The 24614-nt window shown below is 39.0% G+C and overlaps 1 protein-coding gene across 2 annotated transcripts in view; it reads right to left on the bottom strand.

Annotated features, from left to right (window-relative positions):
- Positions 1–19209, bottom strand: part of LOC126815888 (uncharacterized) — a 41056-nt gene extending 21847 nt beyond the window's left edge. Inside the window, exons 1-2 of one of the 2 annotated variants that reach the window (XR_008785880.1) lie at positions 18807–19209; positions 16239–16796 (exon numbers count right to left, since the gene is read on the bottom strand). Coding sequence is in view for 1 of the 2 variants with exons in the window: in XM_050541921.2 (XP_050397878.1) it covers positions 18807–19038 (232 nt within the window). In the remaining variant the exon portion in view is untranslated. Of the gene's footprint in view, positions 1–16238; positions 16797–18806 lie in introns of those variants that run through there. The other variant, XM_050541921.2, reaches the window with a different exon arrangement.
- Between the last annotated feature and the right edge of the window lie 5405 nt (positions 19210–24614).

Raw genomic sequence — 24614 nt, 5'->3', positions numbered from 1 at the left:
ACACTTATGCATGTTTGTAAAATTTATAGATTCTAAAACTGAACTAATTATCCTTATATAGCCCTAGAAATTGTTGCCTCGGGATTAACATAAAAAAGGAATAAACCAACGTTTGATTTATGATATATTTTATGTAAGCCGTGCATCTCTGCATGTATTCTTAAATTCATTTGATAGCAAGTGCAAGAGAACCACACTACAGGCGAATAAAACAAATAACACAAGACACAAGCTACGAAGATATCATTATCAATATTCAACAAACGTATATATATCAAGTAAATGGATACGGGGGCCAGTCGTTATCGCTCACGCCGTTATAATGTGCCGGTCCTGTAATGATGATAACTTCGCTCAAATCGAAAAACAAACCTATCGTGGATAATTTTACATAATTATCAAATCAACAATCGGTTTGCATTCAACACATGTAAAGTGTTCTTCAATACTTCGATTGGTTGCTGTGTGAGAACCCTGGGGGCACCTACAAGCATGAGTGCAATGACAGATGCCGTGATTGTCACAGCTTATTACTGATATGTCACAGTGACTGTCTAAACTTTAAATTTGAAACTGATAGGTCACCATGACTGTCTAAAACTTAAATTGGAAACTGATATGTTACGGTGACTATCTAAAACTTAAATTGGAACTTGACAGTCACCGTGACTGTCAAACTCTTAAACTGATAAGTGAACCGTGATTGTAAAAACTGCTAACTGATTGGTCACCGTGATTGTCAAAGTCCAATGCGAAATCAATACATGTTACATGGGCGAACTACATGTAACTAAAGGTTGATAAGCAGTAAAGTATCGGATGTTCTAGACCAGACATCTAGAAAGCCGTTACAAAATACCAAACCAAATCTATTTCATACATAGCTAGTCGATTTCTCGTGACATTTGTAAAGGCCACTTAAAGCAGCTCATTTTCTCATATTATCGATAAACTTCGACAAAACCCGAATAAGAATTCAATATTTGTCCAGTTAATTCAAAATTGGTATTTTTTAATTTTCCACAGAAATATGGCTCCCTGATATTTAATAATTTACCATGAACATTTTAAAATCAGTGCGCAACATCGTTTTCGCTGTGGTCTTGAGCGCTATTTGTATGAACGAAGCAAACGTCATTGAAGAAGTGAAAAAAATGTCAAACCGTACGCACAATTTAGATTGGACTCACTCGGCGTAAACGACGGCCATTCAATTTGGACTGCTGTCGTATTTCGCGTATTTTGAACCTTAGTAGAAATTACAATGAAAATAAAGAAATAAATTGAATGTAAATCGCTTTATATACATCTCTATTAAAGGTATATTTTAATATATCCCTTTAAACCCATTTTCGTCTATTTCTGTCCAGGTTTAGCTACTTTAACTTATTATGATCATGTGACTGATCGGAGATGTGTTTATAATATGCTTATTTTAAAGACAATGATAAATTTCTGAATAATATCTAATCTTTCAAGATCTACCATTAGTAAATGTACACCAGTAATGTATCAGACCGCCGGTAATGTATCAAACCATATTGGTCGTTGTCTTCCAGTCCTCATGCCCTTGACTGGGGAATCACGTGTATGAACGATAAACCCAGGAATCACGTTTCTGAACGATGAACCCAGGAATCACGTGTATTGAAGTTGGACTAAGATGAATTATGGTCTATAAATCAATTTTAGTTTGCATTTCATTTGAATAGTTTTTACCTAATAGATCAAATTATACATATATTATTCTGGTTGTTGAAGTGCAATACATCATTAATGAACCAGAATACGTACTGATATTTAAAGGGATGCTATCTGACTTGGGGAGCCGCGGTGGCTCAGTAATTAAACTATCATAATAATCATCTACTGAAGTTTGGGCGGAGCCATCAGCGCTGGATCGCTAATCGGATTCTGTTTAAGTGCTAGACGATGAAGTTCCTTGTAAACTGGACGGGGAATCTTCCTTTGTTCTTTTCGTTGAATAAGCAGATTGTTTTCCCTCTAGTAGTTTGGGTGGAGCTTAACCAATGTTATTGCACACTTTTGTTGGTTTACACTCTTTTTAGTAGAAATCATATAGAGAAGTGGGGTGGGTTTTCTGTGCAATAACAACAAGCATGTTGAGCAGGTGTCAATGTTACAAGTCATTTATAGCACGCTTCATTCGTTAACAGGTTTAACACCTCGGCCTACGGCCTCTGGTTAAGCCTGTTAACTCATGAAAGCCGTGCTATAAATATAATTTGGACACGGTCGGAGTGCTAAGACCCACTTTCCATGTACGCGTTTCCGCCGACGAACAAGCCACCTAATGAAAATGAAATGGAGCCGTTTCCATACAAACACTTCCGCTAGTGTTGCTATATGAGCGACTTTCTCGCAGAATTTATTCTCGCGTCTGCTATATGCATGCCAAACCGGGTGTTTATGTTCAACTTCTACTTAATCAACCAACGGCTCTCGTTGCTGTATGTTCAGCTTATAATTGTCATATGTTTTGGACATGGTGTGTGTTTTAATGTAATTTCAAAAAGGCGGCAATCAAACGAAAACAATGTCGGCCTCCACACGGTCTTATGACAGATTTTTCGGCAATTGTTCAGTACATGCAAATGTAGAAAAGAAGAAAAGACTATATGTTCGTTAATTAAGTAATGATTATTAATGAATGGAAATGAAATGGGGTTCAAAGTCCTACAGCAAGGGGGCTAATGAAGACGAACATACGTCATGCAGTGTGCTATAATCAGGATATGCTGCCCGGATAGCGGCGCTACGACCCACTCTTATATCGAATCCCTGTCATGGGTTCTTTCACGTGCACACGGGACCTCTGGCTTTCGTTCCATTCGAACGAATCGACGATGGGCATGCATCGGCGCATGAACTTAATAATCACTTTCTCGGTCGAATCCCGGAACTCGTGGTTAGTGAGTCACTGCCTTACCCACTAAGCCACCGTTAAATGGAAACGGGGATACTCATTTAATATACCTAATGATATAAGGTCTCGTGTCTTACCTCGTGTTTTATAATACCCACATTCTTAACACGTGAAATATAGTATGCGAAAATATGTCTAAAATGCTACACCTATTTTATCTTATCATATCGTGTTACCTGCCATTATGCATTCCGACACCTTTATTTAATGACTTTTCACTAAAAGCACTCAAATACCTTGTGTTTTTTCTGCCATGAATTTCACGTTTATTTCTCTTTAAATACCTAAGACGACAATTTTTGTTTGAATCGGATACTAGTAGGCTGAAGCCCCGGTGTCCCTGCAAAACTCTATCTTGCAATCACATAAACACTAATCGGAGAGAGGGGTTGGGGTAACGTCCACTCGACGCAAACTAAGTCATTTCGGGACTACAAATGGTTCAATTTTATTTAGGTGTCTTTTTATTAGAAGTGGGGGGACCGGAGGTCCCGGAGAAAGCCCACGAGGTTGACACGTGACCCTACTCCTTCTAACGTACTAGCGGAAAATCGAAACCACACCACTTGACTCTAGAGCCCCGTTTACATTACAAATTTTAAGCGTGCCAGAAACGGTAACAGGCACGGCATGGTTAATTTTTATGTAATGTAAACGGGTCAAACATAAGCGTGCCGTGCTGAGTACCGTGCCAATCTGGCCCCCTGAAATGAGGTAGTCTCGGCACGGTAGCCTACCAGGCACGGCACGGTTAAATTTTCGCAGTTTAAAGGCTATCCGGTCTGAGCACGGTTTCAGTACGGATTACTGCGCATGCGGGAAACGAACCTTGACCTTTTTTCCCCGCAAACTTTGACAGTTCTATCATCAGCTTTGTCAAAATAGCTGCTCAAACTAAATCAAGCATCATAATTGTTTTCATCCGGGTAATTTGCATAGGGACTGAAATTAACGAAATTAACTTTTCTGTGAAAAGTTTGGCACGGTTCCGAGACCGGTTATTTTAGAGTAATGTAAACGGGTCAATTTCCTGAAATTTATCGCGGCCTGGTACCGAGCCCAGAACGGCACGCTTATCGCGACCAAGTGTAAACGGGGCTAATGACAGATCTTATACCCCCATTTCACTGAGCTGCGGAAAGCTGCGGTACTCACGGACGTCCGCGGAATGGCTTCTACGGAAGAGCTTCGGCATTTTTACGCGGAAAAGTGGAAAAAAATTTCCACGGAAAATGCCCATTTCACACGCTCTCGGAATACCTTCGTAACAGTCACGGTATCTTCGGAACACATACGGGTAAACTACGGTACAAATCACGGCGAAGCGGCGGAACACTTAGGAATGCGCCCGGATCGTCACGGAAGATATTCGGACAACTTGCGGGCTACACTCGGCAATGGCGGAAAATACGCGGGATAACTGCGGTAGCTGGCGGTACTAATCCGTTTGGCAAGGTAGAACTTAGGAATGACTGCGGAACAAGGGCGGACCATCTTCGGCAACCGCGTTTCGTCTCGGACCAATCGCGACGTACCTGCGGAAAATCGGTAAAGATCAAAAGATGACACCGGATTCCGCGAATAAAATCACTGTTTTGAAGACAGAAAGCACGGACTTATATCCCCATTTCACTATACCGCGGAAGGCTTGCGGAAGCAAATCCGCAATTATACCGCAAAGTACCGTATGTCTTTCCTGTTGTAATGAGATACTGAAGTGGCGTAAATAGCCTGACACCATGGATAATGATGCATTACAGAGCGGTGTGATGACGGGCTAGTCACGGATTAGGCGCGGTTAATATACAACTCGTTTGCGGACTACTTGCGGAAGCCGCGAATCAATTGCGGACTGTTTGCGGACTTCCCGCGGAAGAATTTGCAGGGTATAAAATCCGTGCAAAGTCATCCTTCATTCATACCTCGTCATCGACAACAGGTATTGCAAACAATTGTTTTAAGATGCCAAAGGGGAAGCCTTGTTGTAAGAACAAGGGTCCAGCAATATTTTTGGGTCGAAATCACGTGCTCTTTACCAATTTTTCCGCAGGTACGCCGTGATTGATCCGAGACCAAACGCTGTTGCCGACGATCGTCCGCACTTGTTGCGCATTTATTCCGCTTATAACGCAAGTACTCAGCGATTATTCCGCAGTTCTACCGTGCCAAACGGATTAGTATCGCCAGATACCACAGTTATTCCGCTACTGCCGAGTGTGACCCGCAAATTATCCTTATGTCTTCCGTGCTCATTCCCATGTGTTCCGCAATTTTTCCGTGATTCTGTTTCCGCAGCTCTGCCGTCGAGGTAGATATATCTATAAATGGAGGTCGGCTTTCCACGGATTCTATACCCTGAAATTTTTTTCCTCGGGAAGTCCGCAAACAAACCGCGATTGATTCGCCGCTTCCGCAAGTAGTCCTCGCGTACCGCCTGCAGTACGCAAATGACCCGTCTATTAACCGCGCCTAATCCGTAACTAATCTGTCGTCAGGCCGGCTATCCCTCGTTCTTGTGCGTCTCATCCGCATCTTTTCCGTAAACATTCTGTGATATACCGCGCTTTCCTTTCGCAGGCGAAGGTCTTCCGTGGCCCAGTGAAATGGGGTATTATATGCAACGTGCACGCTTTAACCATTCGGCCACCCAGCACCGCGCGAAAAAGTTTGTATAATGCAAATGTAATGGGATCATTTCCATGTAACCGGAGAAAACGCGCACGAGGAAAACGGGCTTAAGATTGGCAGGCTATGTTCACAAAAATACACGACCAGATATATTGTGAGCATAAAAAAAACATGCATAAATCTGTGTGCAGAAACTATTTATAACTGTGTACACAAAAATGAAAATAATCAGGGCATTCATATGCTTTGTATTTCGTTTCCCTATTAATAAGCTAAGCCATGCATATGAGTGACTCCATCGCTAACTTCCAAACATGTTTGATAGCATGTGACCTTGGTAAAGTTGTAAGACATACTCGAGACATAATACATAAACAATTAGACTGCAGCTGAGCTTAGCCTGCTTGCAAAACAATAACAACTTATAGTCTGTTTCAATATAATAACTCTCTCAACGGTCAAGTGTCTGCTCGCTGCGGTTTGTTTACATCAAATAATAGTCCGTTTCTGAATGCACCCCTGTTTGATTGACAGCTGTGCTCTAATTGAGCTCACGTGTTTACACCAAGAAAGAAGAAAGGGCACCCTGTCCTCATATTTTATCATAATGTGTGGTTTTCTAGTGATGTACACCAAATAAACAATCAACACCACACTATACTGGTCGGGGTGTCCCCGTGTTATCTCGGTATCTATAGGCCTATCCTCTACTTGCTCACTTAAATTACTATGCGTTGGATGCCTGCGGATCAGACATGGCTGTTTAAATTTAAAGAAGAATAGACGAAATACATCGATGTCGAGGAATCCCCACCCACCATTTCTGGTTTACATATCTTTAATTTGTTCTATGATTTTAGCTGGGTTTGACTTTAATTTGTTCTATGATTTTAGCTGGGTTTGACTTTAATTTGTTCTATGATTTTTGATTTGTTTGACTTTAATTTGTTCTATATTTTTGTTATTCGGTTGACTGACTGTCCTACTGTCTTGTCTAGCTCAGTCACCTCCACACGTGAACAGTGCGTAGAAGTATTTTATTTCATTGTAACATCTTGTACGCTATGTGTTAGATATCTTATAGCTATTTTTATAGCAAATGCATGTCCATACGTGTGATAAAATATATTTAGTCTACTATATAAACAGCTAGTTCCATTCACCCGGAACAATATTTTATATACGGTTAGGGAATACCTGGGAGTCCTCTTATTGTCCCTTACTCCTGTTAGTTATCTAGTTTGTTTGATGAAGGGCCAGTATATATGTATGTGGTGTTTCTATCGGGGCGATTAGACACAACACATGACGTGTGAACCGGATTTGAAAATACAGAAGGGTCTTGTCGGTCCACGTCGGGATTTGAACCAGGATATTCTAGCTGAGATTTCAGCTGCAAAGGTCTCGTTTCAAATTCAAAGTGTGTTATAGACAGCTTTTAATCTCTGTACTTTACTGAGCTATAACTCACAATGGGTTCAACACCCTATCCTACTTTTCTGTGCCAAGTGAGCAGATGGAAAGTTTGCCCGGACAGCGAAAGTGACAGAATTCAAATCTTCGTTAAAACCTACAACTGCACAAAAGGTTCAATCTTTTGGTTTAGGGAGATTGCAAGCATTCTGTTACAGAAAAAAAATCGCCATATTATTAATTTTATTCGAAGGATCTTGAAGCTTACTGTATTATTTTCTATGCTATCTTTTCATGTAATCTATCTATAATCTATACATCTTCAATAGAAGGCTCGATCTCGCTTTAAATTCGTACATCTTATCAAGGCCTTCACGTAACACTCTACAATCTACATTTTTCGTCATTAATTTCGATTGGTCTAGGACCCAGCTCTAGACCTCTCAGATTCCTCGATAGAAAATACCATCGCGAATACCAAGTCTCGCGCTTTCCAACTAAAATATCTACCTGTGATAATCGAGTTGCAAAGTTCAAGGTTCGTTCATGGTTGCTGGAAATTTCCAACACAAAGAGACTTGCCGCTGCCAATTTTCATGCAAATAAATACTTCTCTAGTGTCTAAAACAGTTTCGATTGCTTTTCCGTGAGTTTTTCAACTGAAAAATAAAACCTTTTAACGGCTGTAAACTTATCTATTCATTTTTTGGTGGAGATCTCAATGTTTGTATTTGGATATGTGTTTGTATCACGACCTCTGATTGGACAACATTATTGTTCACGTGCCTGCAGTAAAGGGAAATAACGTACCTAAAAGTTCGGGAATTTCAGACAATTCTGGCAACGGATAGAAGTTGTAAAACTGCGGCCGTTGCTTCGGGAACATGTGATCTATACAGATCTTGCCACATTGCTAATCGATTTCCTCTCATGGCCACGATTTGTTTCATCGGTCTATCATTGTTGCCTCACTCTAACGGGATTCCACGAAGCACTTTCACTTTGTGCAATACGGCTCCTCATGCCGTACCCGTCGTCATACATATGCGAACAGTCGTTTTCTACAATGGTTGTGATAAAAACAAAATTTAGGAACCGGCTTGAAATAGAAAGGGACATGATTGTCGCGCCGAGTGGCGTTGAGCCACGCATTGAAAACCTGGTCGCTGAAAAACAGGCGCAACCATCAAAGTGATTAAAAAATTCAATAATTTGTTATTAGACTTTTAATAAGTAAACAATAATAAAAGTGAATGATAATGATGTTTCATAATAAAATGTGACTTTGTTCTTCGAGGGGTCGCGATCTGATCCTGGGTCTGGAATGGGAACCTATGTTCTATATCATATCGATGAATTGTTAGGGTTTTCGTGGGGATTTTTTTAGATGCATCATGTAAGATTTAGATAGAGAGCTGGCAGTTTTCGCTACAACAGTTTCAAAATAGGTAATAAAAAGGGAATATATTGAAAGTTTCAGTCAAATTACTTCATTTTAAGCGAAGTTATGAATGTTTGTAGTTTTGATAAGAATAGCATCGTCTCCATTTTCGTTGCTACCTTCGGTACAATATTAAACAAAGTCTCAATTATCCATTTTTAAATTAAAGTGCAGCTAAGTCTTTAACTCAATATCGACATTGAAAACACGAATTATCTGTCAATTTAAATCAACATTAATGTTGTGATCTTACCCGAAAAGATATTCAAGACAAAAAAAAACATTTTACCATTGTTACACGAATCGTGTACCAGAATGTTTTTCAGCGCCGTTTGTAACCAGGGACTCGAAGAACGAGGCTAGGCATATTCCACAAGTCATGTCAAACAGTGACGTCATATTCTTATCTGGAGAGCATGCGCAATAAATACTACCGATGTAGACTGGGGTAATCAGACGCTAAATATTGCCATTCGATCGATATTTCTCGCGAATTCGCCGAACACAACTGATTGGAAATTAGAGTAAAAACGGAAAGGATTGAAAGTAAATCAGTTTATATACATTTACATTATTTTTTGCGTTGCAACCCATTTGTGTCAATGAGGGAAATTTTGCCAGGACAGCGGCGCTTACGGCCTACTCTTAAATCGAATTCCAACTGTCAAGGGATCTTTTACGTGCACTTCAATGGATACACGGGACCACGATTTGCGTCCCATAAGAACGACTAGACAGCTGTGCTCGTCAGGCCCTTCGCCCTGCACCACTGACATGGGGAAACCACGCCGGACAATCCCGAGAAACTTTCTCGGCCAACACAGGGAGCGAACCCACGACCTCTAGTCTTACATAATGCATCGTTAAACATTGTAAAAAAAACCCCAACAATTTAACTAATTGCATTTGCGCACAAATTGTTCTTAGGGCAAATAGAGTTTTTACATCCGTGTCAGCATATCAAGATGTATAAATTTTAGCACCACAAAAAGCCATTAACCTATATTTACTTTGGCACACGTTCAAATTCATTATGTTATTATGTGTTATAGTATTAAAGATCCATACCGCGATTGATCGCATACCAAAGTCGATATTATAATAGTAACAGACGTGAGTTAACACTATTTTTTGGCTATACATTTTAACATATAGGGTTCGAGTGAATTTGTACAGAACGGGCGTCGTAATTGTTTGGGACTTTCCCTGGATATCCGCCATCATATGAATATTTGCCTATTTCAACGTCATTTCCGGAAATATCACAGATCATAATATTATTTTTTTATCGTGTATTTGTTGATGTTATGAGATATTTGTAGGATTTTATGTGTGAGATAAATTTGAAATGGACCTTTAATTACTTGTATAAGACGGGTTATGTGTTTTTGATAAGCTGAGAAGCATTTCAAGAGCTAATTAAATCAACTTTAAGCACGCACGGTTTAGAGTTGCTGAAAGGCAATACAGAATTCTATTGGAATAGACGGCACCAGTAATCAACAATGTCAAAATGATTTAAAAAAACATAATACATATACATAGTGTCAATATTAATTTGAATGCCAAGATGAATATAAACCCGCTGGGATTAGGATGGCCTCTGCCTGCGACAACACCCAAGGTGGAAGCGGACGTAAAAGCCCACGAACGAACGAACGGGATGGCCTATATGTATAGTGGTCTAGAGTGTCGCGCTTAGAGCTCTAGCTGGACGGTCACCTCTGACTCATGGTTTCGATCCCATGTGTCAGCGAATGTGGTTTGGAGATAGGGGCGCCTTCTCAGCCTCGTGGGTTTACTCTGGTTTATTCGGTTTCCTCTCTCAGGAAAGACCGCGTGCACTAAGATAATAATAATAAAAAAACACAACTTGTCAGCGATATCACCCTCTGCGGAAGCGGACTAGAATGTCCCGTGTTCTAATCCAGGTGTGGACAAAGGAGAACAAATTCTTCCTATGCATCCTAACCATACACGGGAAATCAATCATGTTAGTCTCAAAATGACATAATTATTGTGTTGGCGGGACTTTAAACCCCATCCCATTCCACAAAACTGGTTTGTTGATACAAGAATTTTAAAACGATCTTATCTATATTTAGTGCAATGTAGAAAGAGAGAGAGAGAGAGAGAGAGAGAGAGAGAGAGAGAAATGGGGTTTATTCAATAATTCGTTTGCGCGTAGGGGTCTTTAGCAGTGGGAGGAAACCGGAAGACCCGCAGAAAACCCACATGGTTGGACAGGCGACCCTACTCCTTGTCACGTACTACCTGGGGATCGAAACCCCGCCAGTTGACTCAATGACAGACCTTATGACACAGCGCTCACGCGCTAATCATTCGGCCATCTAAACCCACTAGTTCAATGTAACTAAGTCGCCAATTTATATATCAATGGTTATTATTGCTACAATTATAGTCTACTAAAATATAAATATACGATTTAAAGGGAAACAACGTCGGTAAAAATAAAATGTCTTCTCCTTTAGTGTTTCAATTAATCTCATTGCCATAAAATAGGAAGCAGTTTCTCAATATTTTATCAAAATGGTGGAACATCATGACAATAATAGTACCCTTTTAACGAATTGCGTGAATAATGTTATATCAAATCACTAATTCTCTGTATGCAAATAGTACAGTAAAGAGGTAACTAAGTAATTGTTGTAAACAAAAGCAGTGTCTGGAAATTGGCGCAATATCCTGTTACAAATTCAGTTTATGCAAATAGCCGAAGAAATCTTCATGTCGATCAATACTATGAACCTATGTGAACCTATTGAATATAAGTAAAATATTGATATACCGTATGTATTTAACCTATATCTACATATAGTCTGTTTCAATGACTCATACAACCTTGTTTTAACTCACTTTTATTGTTGTTTACCAGTTTCACAGTTATGAAGAGACATCAATGACATTGACCTAAACGTGATAAGACACAAAATTTATAATACGGTAATAAACGTGATTAAAGATGTATAGTCTAAAGTATAATTGGATTATTTGTTGGCCCATCTAATCTTATTTTTATCGGATGTTGTAATGACCTGACAAAAAAAATTTGGTCGAAAACTGTCTGTCAACGTAATTTCCCTTAATGTATCTCGAAGACACCAAGTTTTTGGTAATAAATATTGTAGTGTTTATATGTTTCCCGTCGGTTTTTAACTATTTATTTATGACCGCCAGTGCACCAAGTAAATATATGTTTGGTGATATTTGTTCGGAAAAATCCTTACTATTTGGTGTTGTATGTACTGTGACATCGTAGATGTTCAAATTAGACTGAATGAGACACAACTCATAGCCGAGAAACATACGTTTTAAGATTCATAATAGTTATTAGTCGTTTTTCAAGGATTTCAGTGGATGCTCGTGCAAAATGTCCCATCTTTAGTAAGTCAGTGCTTGAATTTCCGCTCATCATTAGGCCAATCTAAATTTATTTTGAATATGATTAACATCATGTATCACCCAATAATCCATTCTACAGTAGGTATCGCTCGTGTAATAACTTTCATATCCTAAGAGATATCGCTTTACATGAATGTGTTTGGTCAATTAAAGATAGGTTGCCAGTAGCTTAATCGCCCGTGCGGTCGATAAGGGTTGTCGCATATTTAATTCTTTTGTAGATAATTGGGGGTATCTATTTACAATTTCATGCAGATCAGATTATAATTTTCGTCGTTTGAGGGTTCACAAGGTTCTACAAACTGAAACAAGGGCCTTAACCCTGGAAGTAATTTACAGAAATTGCTGAAATTTAACAGGCTTTTTCGTTTTACTAATTCCAATAATTCATATAAATTTCATACATTCATACAAATCGGATTATAACATTTGCCATTAGAATGTTCAGAGTTCAACAAAATAAAACAAAAATGTAGAAGTAATTGGCGTAAATTGCTGACATTCAACAGGATTCTTCGTTTCACTAATTTAAATTTCATACAGATCGGATAATAACTTTCATCATTCGAGCGTTCACAAGGTTCAACAAGGTGAAACAAGAGCCATAACTCTACAAGCAATTATTTGAAATCGCTGCAATTGAATTGGATTCTTCGATTCACTACTTTAAATGATGCATATTAATTCCATACAGATAGGATGATAACTTTTGTCGCTAGAGCGTTCGCAAAGTTCAACAAAGTGAAACAAGGGCCATAACGGAAATTAAATAGGTTTCTTCATCTCACTGATGTACACAACATATATGAATTTCAAAACAACCAGACGATAAATGTAGTCTGTATAATGTTCACAAGAAATTGTGGACGACAGACGTGCGGGGGAGACGGCAATATACGACCACATTTCCATGTAGCCGTATAAAAAGGTACGAAAGGTTTCGGTGACAAATACCATTTTTACTTTTATATAATTATTGCATCTTGGTGTAGACAACACGAGTTGTAGTACATATAATTTCCTTTTCGGAATGTTTGTTGTTTTTGTTTGTTTGAAATAAGTTATTCAATGTCGAGAAACAGACGTGTCTGTGCAATCATTCGTCATCAACTGTCAGTTAGTAAAGATTGAGACTATAGACACGTTAATCTATCGTGGATTTTTTTTCAAATGTTCTTTGTCAAAATTGTTTTGTGGTGTATGAGATATTTATCAGTATTGTTATTAGAGCGAATCAGATGCTTATTTCGCTGTCTTTATCAATAAGATACCTTGTCATTCAACTTTCTTGCTAACCGCAAGATTAAAACTGGCTAAAGAACACAGGTTATGCGTTCGACTCCTACGTTTGTAACCAGCTACGTGTCACAACCTCGTTTTACAACCTCCAATTGAGTAAGGTCATTTTCTCCGAGCAGTTCGTTCGTTCGTTCTTGCTGTTTAACGTCTGCTTCCACATAAGTGATATCGCAGACAAGACATAGGAGAGCCGAAGCTGATTCCTGTTTTTTAGAATATGATTTTGCAATCTTTCCATTTGGCCTTAGGCCATGGATTTGGTTTAGTGGGAAGTTCTTCCCTTTATTTAATACAAAACATATCGTTTGGTAGATGATCTCGTCTGCTTCTGGATTGGTAGATGTCATCGTTTGGGGTTAGTGTTTAGGTGCCAGGCCCGTCTTATCGTGGCCTCCCCTTACTCCACTGTCCCACTCTCTGGTTTTATTTGCGGAATAGTGTTTAGGTGCCAAGTTCGTCTGACCGTAACTCCCCCTTACTCCACTATCCTGCTAGTTTGGTAGATGTCAACTTTGTGGGGTTTGTGTTTAGGTTCCAGGCCCGTCTTATCGTGACCTCCCCTTACTCCACTATCCCACTCTGTAGGTTTGGTGTCTGTTTTTGGTGGAATAGTGTTTAGATGCCGAGTCCGTCTGATCGTGACTCCCCCTTACTCCACTATCCTGCCAGTTTGGTATAAATCCCCTATGTAGTTTAGTGTTTAGATGCCGGGCCCGTCTAACCGTGACCCCCTCTTACTTCACTAGTCTACTTAGTCCAACTGTGTCCATTAGGGCGTGGAATTGTTCGAAGATTTGCAGTTTCAGATCTGGTCTCGGGAAGAGTAGGTTCTTAGTGTTGAATGGTATGTTGTTGGTCTCCATTGTTCTCACTAGTTCCCTTCTCTCCTCCTCGTATACCTCGCAGTCTACCAGGACATGGTTGGCGGTACATTCTTCTCCGCACTCACAGATGATGACTTGGTGTTTGTAGTCTCGCAGCCGCTCTTTCACCCTTATCTTCGATATAAGTCTACAAATATCTCTTCTAGGGTGATTGAGTGTTGTCTTTGTGTAGATCTTGTCATCCAGCCGGAATCTGTATGTGTCAAGTTCAACGAGATTTAATTCCCAGATTGAATTGACTCCGAGCACTTCAGTTATCTGCAACTTATATATTCCTACGATGTCGCCATGTCCGTGGTGCATGACAGGGGGTCTGGCAGTGAAGAGAGTCTGACAAGGGAAAAAGAGTACATGTATATTCGTTTTGGTGTCATGCAAAGAACTTCAATAGTTGAAGAGTATGAGGAAACGCCGGTGTCAGAGATAGCACTCTACATGGCATTGGTTAGGTTAGTACAGAACAGTATAGGATGTTAAACCCCATTTCATTTCAGTTCAAATGAACGTCATTCCAATTCACTTGTTACTTAAAGATACATTATGTGAGATAAGATAAAGAGCTGTCAGTTCTCACTATAATAGTTAAAAACTAGATAATGTACTGGGAATTTGCTGAAAATTTTAGTCAAAGTGATCCTCTCCGAACCGAGAATTTAGCAATTGAATTTTCGGCCTAACATCGATCATCATTACTAAAGTCGGTACAATAAAATATATAGTCATGATTATCCAACTTATGAAAATTGAGCAGTAAATCAGATCCTATAGATACAGTAAATATCACAGGCTAGCGATGACATCGAGAGTTGATTATGATCTGGATAAGTTAATTAATGTCTAATTAATAATTTAGATAACATTTCAGGCCTAAAGAAAGAGCCGCAATAGGCAGATTTGACTCTTGCATAATGTATGTTTAAACGTGCAACTCAGTTTGTGCCTATAAAACCAATAGCATAAAGACGTTGTTTACATTATCTGCGACATCAATATCGTGGAGGCAGAAGTTAAACTACCAAGACGCAGACTTTGTTGACGAAAGTGTAAAACGTAAAAAATTATATACTAACTGCTGAATTTAATTTTAATCTATGAAAAATAGCGAATTAAATAAAAGCTAAATCTCAAAAGATTTTTTAACCCAGGGTCAGATGTTATTTGTTTATTTTCTACATGAAGAATAAAAATATAGGTTAAATATATTTATGGGTCTATGACTCTATTGACGGTTTAAAACAGATGGTGGAACATTCGACTAACATGGATGATTCATAATAAACACAATTATCAATAGGCCTATATTTTATATATTCTGAAAATATAGGCCAAGTATTGATCCAACGACATAGGCTGATAATAATATGTAGATTTTGTACTGTGGGAAAATATTTGCAAAACATTATCAAGTCCCTATAAAACGCATCCGAGCTGTAAACGCGGGAGTGCTGCAAACGTCAAATAAATATGAGAATGGTGTGAAAGAGATCAAGGATATGTTGCCAGGCAACGAAACATACACCCTCAGCCGCTAAGTTGCCCAGGCTGTAAATGTGGAAGTGCTGTAAACGTCAAATAACTGTAAAGATGGTGTGAAACAATCAAAAATGTGTTGCCAGGCAACGAAATATAAAGACATGTCCGTTAAGTCGTTCGGGAAGTCCACAAGGGTTTCAAATCAACCGGGTGATAACTTTGATGTCTAGGGCGTACACAATATTTTTCAAAATGACCAAAGACCATAACTCTGGCGATTATTATCGAAATTAGTTGATAATCAGTAGATTGACGACACTATACGACCACGTTTCAATGTTGTCGTATAAAATGAATTAATTATTTATTGATTTTAAGACTAAAATATGATGTTAGATTGGTTATGGTTGTTATTGCCTACAGATACCATCAAACCTATCAAGTTTTTTCTTGGATTATGGTTTGACAACAAAATCTCAATATTGGCGGAGACTTCAAGTCATAACCCTAAATACCCTCTAATGTCCCACTGTGTTTTGTTTTACTGTTCTTTTCATTACACAAATCAGGTGATTTTGGGACTAACATATAGTACAATTTTTGTTTGCTCGTAGGGGTCTTTAAACGTGGGACGTAAACTTATGAGGTTAGGCTGGCGACCCTACTCCTTGTCACGTCCAAGTGTGGGGGTGAAACCACGCCACTTGACCTTATGATTGAAAGCGCACGCGTTAGACAACTTGGCGATCCCCCATCACCGCCGCCCTTTTGATCAAACTCAAGATGTTAAAGTTTCCTCCCACTGCTAAAGATCCCTACGCATATGTTAGTCTCGAAATGACCTAGTGTGTGTCGAGTGGACTTTAAACCCAATTTCTCTCTCTCTCCAGATACTGAATTGGTTAACTTAATTCTAGCAAATGAGTTAATGTAACGGATATAATTACTGATAAACATGATGGATTTACATCTACAGATAAAACCATGACGAATCGTTAACAGATTTAGACTAACCATTGTTTTATTAAATCAATTTATTCCATCACCCCCATCGATCGTAAGAGATCGACTTTATGCATTTCCAAATTTAGATAAAACTGGAAGAAACGGGTTCAGTGTAACAACGTAACCCAAGACACCTACAATCCGCACTCACTATCGATTACTAATTATACAAAATCCGGCCAATTGATGAACTTTGCAAAATCCAAGTCCGCAAGGGAGAATCACGCTGGATGAACTTTCTCGGCCAACACCGGGGTCGAAGACGGGACCTCCAGGTGGCACACTGAAATAAATGAAATGAAATGAAATGGGGTTTAACGTCCTACTGTTTTGCTCCGAACTGGGCTAATAAAGACGGGCATACGCCATACAGTGTGCTATGAGGGAAATTTTGCCCGGACAGCGGCACTACGGCCTACTCTTAGATCGAATTCCAACTGTCAAGGGATCTTTTACGTGCACGCCAATGTGTACACGGGACCTCGGTTTTTCGTCTCATCCGAATGACTAGACTGCTGTTCTTGTCAGGCCCTCCGTCCGGCATCACTGACAAGGGGAAACCACGCCGGAAAATCTGGATGAACTTTCTCGGCCAATGCAGGGATTGAACACCCGACCTCCAGGCTAGCGAGCCAGCGCCTTACCCACTTAGCCACCGTGATCCCCAGGTGGCACACTGAGCCACCGCATGGAGTTTAACGTTCACGCTAAACAAACTTGTCATTTCGAGGCTATATTATTGTACAATTTTTATTTCAAAAATTCGCTTGGAGACCCGGGATCATAGAAGGTCCATGTCAGAACAAACCCACGAGGTTGGGCATGCGAGACTAGTCGTTGCCGCGTGCGAATGTTTGGATCCAAAAAACACCACTAGACACAATGGCAGTACTAATGACCTAAAGCGCACGCGTTAGGCCACTCGACACCCCAAATTAACAGCAAACAGACTAACTTACATAAAAGAAGTTCATATCCATAGTGGTCCTATGTTCTCTAATGACAACCTATGTGCTGACCCTTGACCTAACCGATTTATCGATTAGCCTACTTTACACCTAGTCTGTATATGGCACGATATTATTTACATGTATCGTTAGATTCACCTGTTCATAGACTTGTTTTATATCCATAATTAAAATAAACGAGGAAGTATAAGTTTGGTTACTTATTTTTATTTGGGGTTAAAGGATTACATACATATTCGTGGTGGAAGTTGAAGAACACTTGATGCCACCTTCTGTTTGATATTAAGTTCATATAATAAAATATAACAGGGCTTTTTTGTTAAAATGCATCATTTTGGCGTGATTTCAGAATCGTTCGCACTATTCTTTCTAACCTTTGTTTTCTGGGTACAGTGAGTAGAGGGTATATATATAGATATAAGATATATAGATCTTAGTCTATAGCGTGAAACTGAGAGAGAGAGAGAGAGAGAGAGAGAGAGAGAGAGATCATTTTGAGTAGTGGGTATATTTATATATTATATCCTAGTCTATAGTGTGAAATTTTAGGAAACTTGGAGAGAGAGAGGTCATTTTGGAACTAACAGTCTAAAATCAAAACCGCATCTTTTGAATCCCGGTTGGTGCAGAAAAGTAATCTGACTCAAAATCTAATCTGTTGTATTTGTATATTGCTAAAACTTTTAATAATACATGTATTAACGTTTTAATGTAAAAATATAATTACTGCTTTAGTCGTTCATACTTATAAACAATATTTGTAATCAGTAAATATCTGATTTGTATTGGGATTTCACCAGTATTGTGGTTGATATCGTAAAATATTATTTAAAGATAAAGCTGATGTTTGAAATCGATAGTCTTATCGTTACTAGAAATATATATGTATATAACATACATATTGTATTAATCGTGGTGACTTCTACAAATATAAACATTCTATTATAGTTTATAGTTATATTTTAATGACTTTACATTATGACGGATCCATTTCCAGTAAATAGTACAGTTCAAAGATTTGCAGATGAATGTGAGACTAGACACAGGGAGTATATATGCGGGCAGCGATTTTATCCAGGAATCTTCGATATAAACTAGCTGTTTTGTACATGGTCTTGATAGACATATATATGTAGTCATAGACGTATAACAAATAACCAGTAATAATATTCAAATATCATTAATGATGAATGCTTGTAAACTAACTAATACACATTTCTAGATGCAAATCGGATATAAATTGGTCGAATTTCCATTTGCTCTCCTATTGCCACAGACGGTTCCTTTAAAAAGGCTGATATATTAAAAATAAATATAATACTTACTGTATATACTGGTGATGCAATTCAAATTGGAATTTCCCTCAACTACAAAGCCATATAGTAAAGTGGAAGAACCCTTTCTTCTCAGGAACTGCCTTTGAATGTGTATGGCTATCTCTTTGCATACAGACACCCAGAAGTTCTCAGTGGATAGAACTAGTTCAGTGCTCGCTTTCACGGTCAAAATATTCTGGTGAACCCTTAACACATGTGTTTGTCTATATATACTTTTCATATAACGGTTGTTTACATGTGGAAACGAGGCTTTCGCGTGATGCTTCGCGCCAGTTATTAATATACTGACATATACCTCTATCGTTGTTTTCGACCTGTGTAAAACTTTACCGACACCCTGCCTAATTAGCTCACTGACTAACTGACCGAAGAGATGCCTCGTGACTCTTGAAGATTACGGTTAGGTCATGTGGGAGTGTTATAATGACAACACGGGTGTGATAATGGTGTGTTCGAATGGTTAAACAATATGAATAATGATAATACAACCGCTCGGCCCTGGTCAACACAATTACTCCATTGATGGAGTCTTCGGGTGTCTCAAAAATAAAATTAAATTAATAATACAACCGTTCAGCTCTCTTCAACAAAATTACCTAGTGCGTTTGGGGGACCCACGGTGGCTAAGTGGATAAGACGCTGGCTCGCTAGCCTGGAGACTAACATGTGGTCATTTCCAATCCATTGATAACGTTTACTTATTGTTCAATTCTAGCTGCCAAGAGATCGTCTACCAGCAGTACATGGGACTGCGACTCGGCTAAGGAAGACGGGCATACTACCGGACAACGGCACTATTCTTATTTCGAATTCAAACTGTCATGGGTTCGTTTACGTGCATGCCAAAGTGTACCTCGGTTTATCGTGCCATCCGAAAGACTATACGTTGTCCCTTGCCAGTCCCATTCGTTCTTCAACACTGACATGGGGTAACCACGCCGGAATATTCCGATGAACTTTCTCGGGCAACCACGTGATAGCACACGGGACCTCCAGGTTAGCGAGCCAACGTCTTACTCAATTGTAATTAAAGACACTTTCCCGAGAAAAAAAACTGTGTAATTTGATGATATGTTTGAACTAAAACATATTCAAACTAATTAATCTATCAAAAATGTGCTTCGAATCCCTCTCAAACCTTTGAATACTCGGGGAGATTCCTCAAATAAACTGAAGTTAGAGGCCATGTATGTCACCTCGCTTCTTTGAGGGTTCAATTTTCAGAATGTATTTTTCATTACTTACTGTCCATTTACCTTACATATGGAGGTCTAAGTAAATTCTTAAATATTTTTCTCTCAACTTCTTTTTCCGCCGTTTAATTGCACGGTCTTTTGTACGCTGACACCCCTCAATGTTCCCAATACCATCAAGAAATAACAACCGCTCCCTCAGTCAAGCTAGCCTACAATAAGCTGGCAGACAACAGTCGGGTTGCCAGTTAGTGATACCCTGACATATTTGCTCGGTGCTTGCCCCACGTTTTTTTTTTTTTTTTTTTTTTTTTTAAATAATCCAGTATTTTTCTAGTAAGATTGGGTGTCTATACTTTCCATATACCAAATTTGCCATATTTTTATTGTAAATAACCACGCGATAAATACTTTCGGGACAATGTATGTTTAAGTCATAACTATATATTATCAGATTAAAAACAAATATTTATTAATAGAGCTTTATCAGCGATATTGATATTATTATGATGTAATGTAATTTTCCCATTATAATGGTGATTCAGTGTTTAACGCGCTAGTTCATTAACCTGGAGTTCCGGTTCCGTCAATGTATTGGCTGAGATAGTAGAGACTTTTGGCAAGCAGAATTTTTCCCATCCGTATCGCCACGTGATACGTTGCGTCAATGTAGTTTTAGAGTTTGGGCAAATTATCGCGTGCTTATAACGTATGAGTAGCTGAGTTCTATTACAGCATGATCACCATCAGTACCAATCAAGTGCCTAGCCTACAAATTACTGGAGGGGTGAAGTCGCTCGACAGTCGCTGAGCTATTAAAAAGAAATTAATGTAGGATCTTATTAAAAATCTTCGACTTCGACTCGACAGCAATTTTTTGTTTCACTAATGTATCATTTCAGAAAGTTTATACCCCCGTTACCATAGAATTACATCATTTACAGTTTTGCAAGGTGCCATCTCCCTAAATTTAGTACATGTACGTAGATCAACAGGCATTCAGGCATTCAGACAGACAGACAGGAAAAGTATGAAAATTCCGAGAAACACTCGTCAAAAATAATGATTAAATGCCATTCTTTATCATGGTTAATATCACATCAAATATACACCTTCATGTTTTAGGATACACATAGATTCATAAAAACGCTATCGCACAACATTTCAGCGTCTAAAAAAAGCAAAAAAGACGACGATGTTGTACGCACCTTTTTCGTATGAAAGCTGTTCGGTACGTGCTGCCGTATCCGTGTGCCGTGACACGTATGAGAAATACACACACATTGATGACGTCACACGCAAAAACGACACGGATACGTGATACGGACCATGAATTTTCGTTTGCCAAAAGTCTCTCGTGCTTCTTTGTGTATGTCGTACAAGACGAAAAGTCTGGCGAGAACAGTATCTGGTCGTTCTGTACGAAACAAAAACGAGGTCATATGTACACACTGACGTGCACGTAAAAGAACCCTTGGCAATGTCAGAATGCGAAGGCAATGACAGAATGCGATGACAGAATGCGAAGGCAATGATTACTGTCGTATGGACGTTTATATGAACCACAATCTCCTTGGTGTGTAAGTCACATATCTCCTGAAACCATGATTACGGAACGCTGAATATCGATAGAATTCGTTCTCTCAAGACCCTTATACTTCTTCACACCAAACTTTATACGGCGTAATACAAGAAGCTTTTCTCTGATGCGCATCAAAATCGTACTCAACCAAGATCTTTTGATCCTTAACCCAGCTATGTACATGTATAACATGTTTTGCTACAGTTTGCGTAAGAGGGGGGAGTTACGGTCGGGTTTCCACAAAAATCAAACTCGTCCACGATTATTGAGTAAGAAACATATATTTGAAGATTAATCAAACTCGAACAAAAATTATGACCTCTGGAGGGGCCACAAGCTATGTACGCGATATTCGTACAACCAGGGGCAATAATCCAGTAAGTTACGATCCGATATGTGCAAAAATCAAACCCATCCGAGATCTTTGGTTATAAACACACATTTTAAGTTTCATCAACAAAGGATGAAAAGATTTGCGTATTGAGTATCCTCAACGAATGTGAACGAATATCATTATTATTATGACTGCCACTCGGGAGTTCCCGGCAATCTCCGCTTGACTTTCTTAATTAGTAAGTCGAGTATGTGCTGTTGGCTATAAGCTGACCAATGTCATTCTCGTAATGAGCTACATATCTTTCTGGATAAAGTTGCCAATTTGCACACCACCGTAGTAACCGACATATAAATTAATCTAAAAGCAGCTTTCTAATCCAGGCCACACACAAAACCCTGCTTACGTCATTGCTATTATTTCGGAATAGTTTGAGATATTTTAAGCATTATTTCTAAATAACCGTTATTTATAAAATTCTCATCGAGAAGAAAATGTATTTAGCAGAAAAATGAAGACAAACTTTAATGAAAGAAATTTTTATTTTTTTTTTTATTTTATTTATTTTATTTTTTTTTTGGGGGGGGGGGTGCAAAAAGTAAGGCTGTCATTTTAGATGAATTAGAAAGACAAAATTATCGAACCAGTAAGCTGAACCCCATGAAACGTACTACTATAGGCTATAAATATAAATTCCAAAGCGCCGAATTCCTGTATTGTCTAATATTGTGACGTACGCCGCTGTGGCTAAATGAAGCGACGCCTCACAAACCAGCAGGTCGCGGGTTCGCTCACGATGTTGTTCATGAAAGCTCCTCAGGTTTTTCCGCGTGGTTTCCCAATGTCAAAGATCAAGAATGGAGGATCTGGTAAGAAACAGATTCTAGTTGTTCGGGAGGGTGGTCGCGGGAGTCGGGGTTGAAATGGGTGTTATGCGCATTGCTCTGTGATCAGAATGTAGTCTTGTGTTGTGCGTTTCAACCAAACGTTGAACTTTTGGCAACAGATCATTATTATTAATTTCCCCACTGACTATAATGTTAATTCTCGTCTCTTTCAGTGGCTCTAACATATTCCCAAACTTTCGTGGGGTTGGATGGACGCTTTCTATCACAGATGGAGCAACATGTGACACTTCTTGCTCGAAACCTCTCCGTGTCCTCATTGAACAATATGTTAGTAACGAAATGGCCTAGTTTGTGTCGAGTGGACGTTAGACGTCAAACAATGGCCATATTGTCATTTTATTCAAATCTCTCTCTCCCTCTCTCTCCACCCCCAATCTAAGATGATTTCGGGTTCTTTAATGGCAAAATAACACCTAGCCATTTAAGTTATGCACTGTATAATTGGGGCTGGTCATGGTGATATGCCAAATTTACAGAGAGTCAAACAAATCTTGTTTAAACAGTATTTCGAACTATTTTTTAGACAGTTATTCACATGGCAGGCAGGCCTATAGTCAGCTCTCTAGAATATCGGATGGGCGAGATTTAAATGGATTAGAACACCCACGAGATTTATACATTAACTTAGTCTCCATTGTCAAGTACCATTGCTACGATAATAAACAATCTACGTTACGCCATAAACGTGACACCAGAACTTCGCCCCGAATAATATATCTTACACGTGTTGTGTTATGTCACCTCCACTCCCTTGTGAATAGCTCGGTAGATTAAACGTAGATTAAAACATGTGACTATTTATCAACCATTATTTGATTGCGTATATATATTAAAAGATATCATCTTATAATAAAGCCCCATGCACACTTCATACATACATTCGATCCGTTGTCGTGCCTTGGCCGAGAAGGTTCCTCGAGATTTTCCGGCGTGATTTCCCCAAGCCAGTGGTGCAGGTCGGGGGTCTGACAAGGACAGCTGTCTAGTCGTTGGGATATGATGAAAGGGCAAGGTCCCGTGTACACATTGACGTACACTAGATCAAGGCGAAATCATGTAAATCTCCATATAAAATGAAATGAAATGGGGTTTAACGTCCTACTGTTCTGCACCTCCTGGGCTAATGAAGACGGACATATACATGTACGCCATACAGTGTGCTCTGAGGGACATTATGCCCGGACAGCAGCACTACGGCCTACTGTTATAGCGGACACTTTTCTCACCGGGATCGAACACGAGACCTTCAGGTTAGGGAACCATCGTCTTGCCTACTGAGCCACCCCGGATCCCAAATCTGCATATAACCCTGTGACACTGTAATGGAGAGTGTATGTTATTTTGTCCAGATCAGTTTTCCTTGTACATGAAGCAGAGATATAATGATATGTTCTTGTAGATATAGCATAAATATTTGGGATACTTTTTAGCGAAATAATACCACACCCCACTAAAGAGCGTTATGTCATGTATTAAATTAAATATGCTCAACCAAATTCTAAATGAAAAAAGAATCTGTAGCGGGCTTTAATTTGTGTCTGTACTTTAAGATTATCAGTATTATCACTGAATGTATCTGACCAGATTTTGAACAGGAATCTATCGTTGTCTGGATAACAAAACGGACCGTGCAGTAAAGAGGACATGATTAAACTATATTATGCATATGATATAGATTAATCGAAGATTAGTATGAAAATAATTATTTGACGGAATTATTTAGAGCAAATGAAAATGGAGAAGATTAACAAATTAACAAATGTATTATTTTAACCCATA

Source organism: Patella vulgata, chromosome 1 (assembly GCF_932274485.2).
Source record: "Patella vulgata chromosome 1, xgPatVulg1.2, whole genome shotgun sequence".
Taxonomy (NCBI): domain Eukaryota; kingdom Metazoa; phylum Mollusca; class Gastropoda; family Patellidae; genus Patella; species Patella vulgata.
The sequence above is the reverse complement of the archived record's forward strand: the minus strand, read 5'-3'. Positions and strand labels throughout refer to the sequence as shown.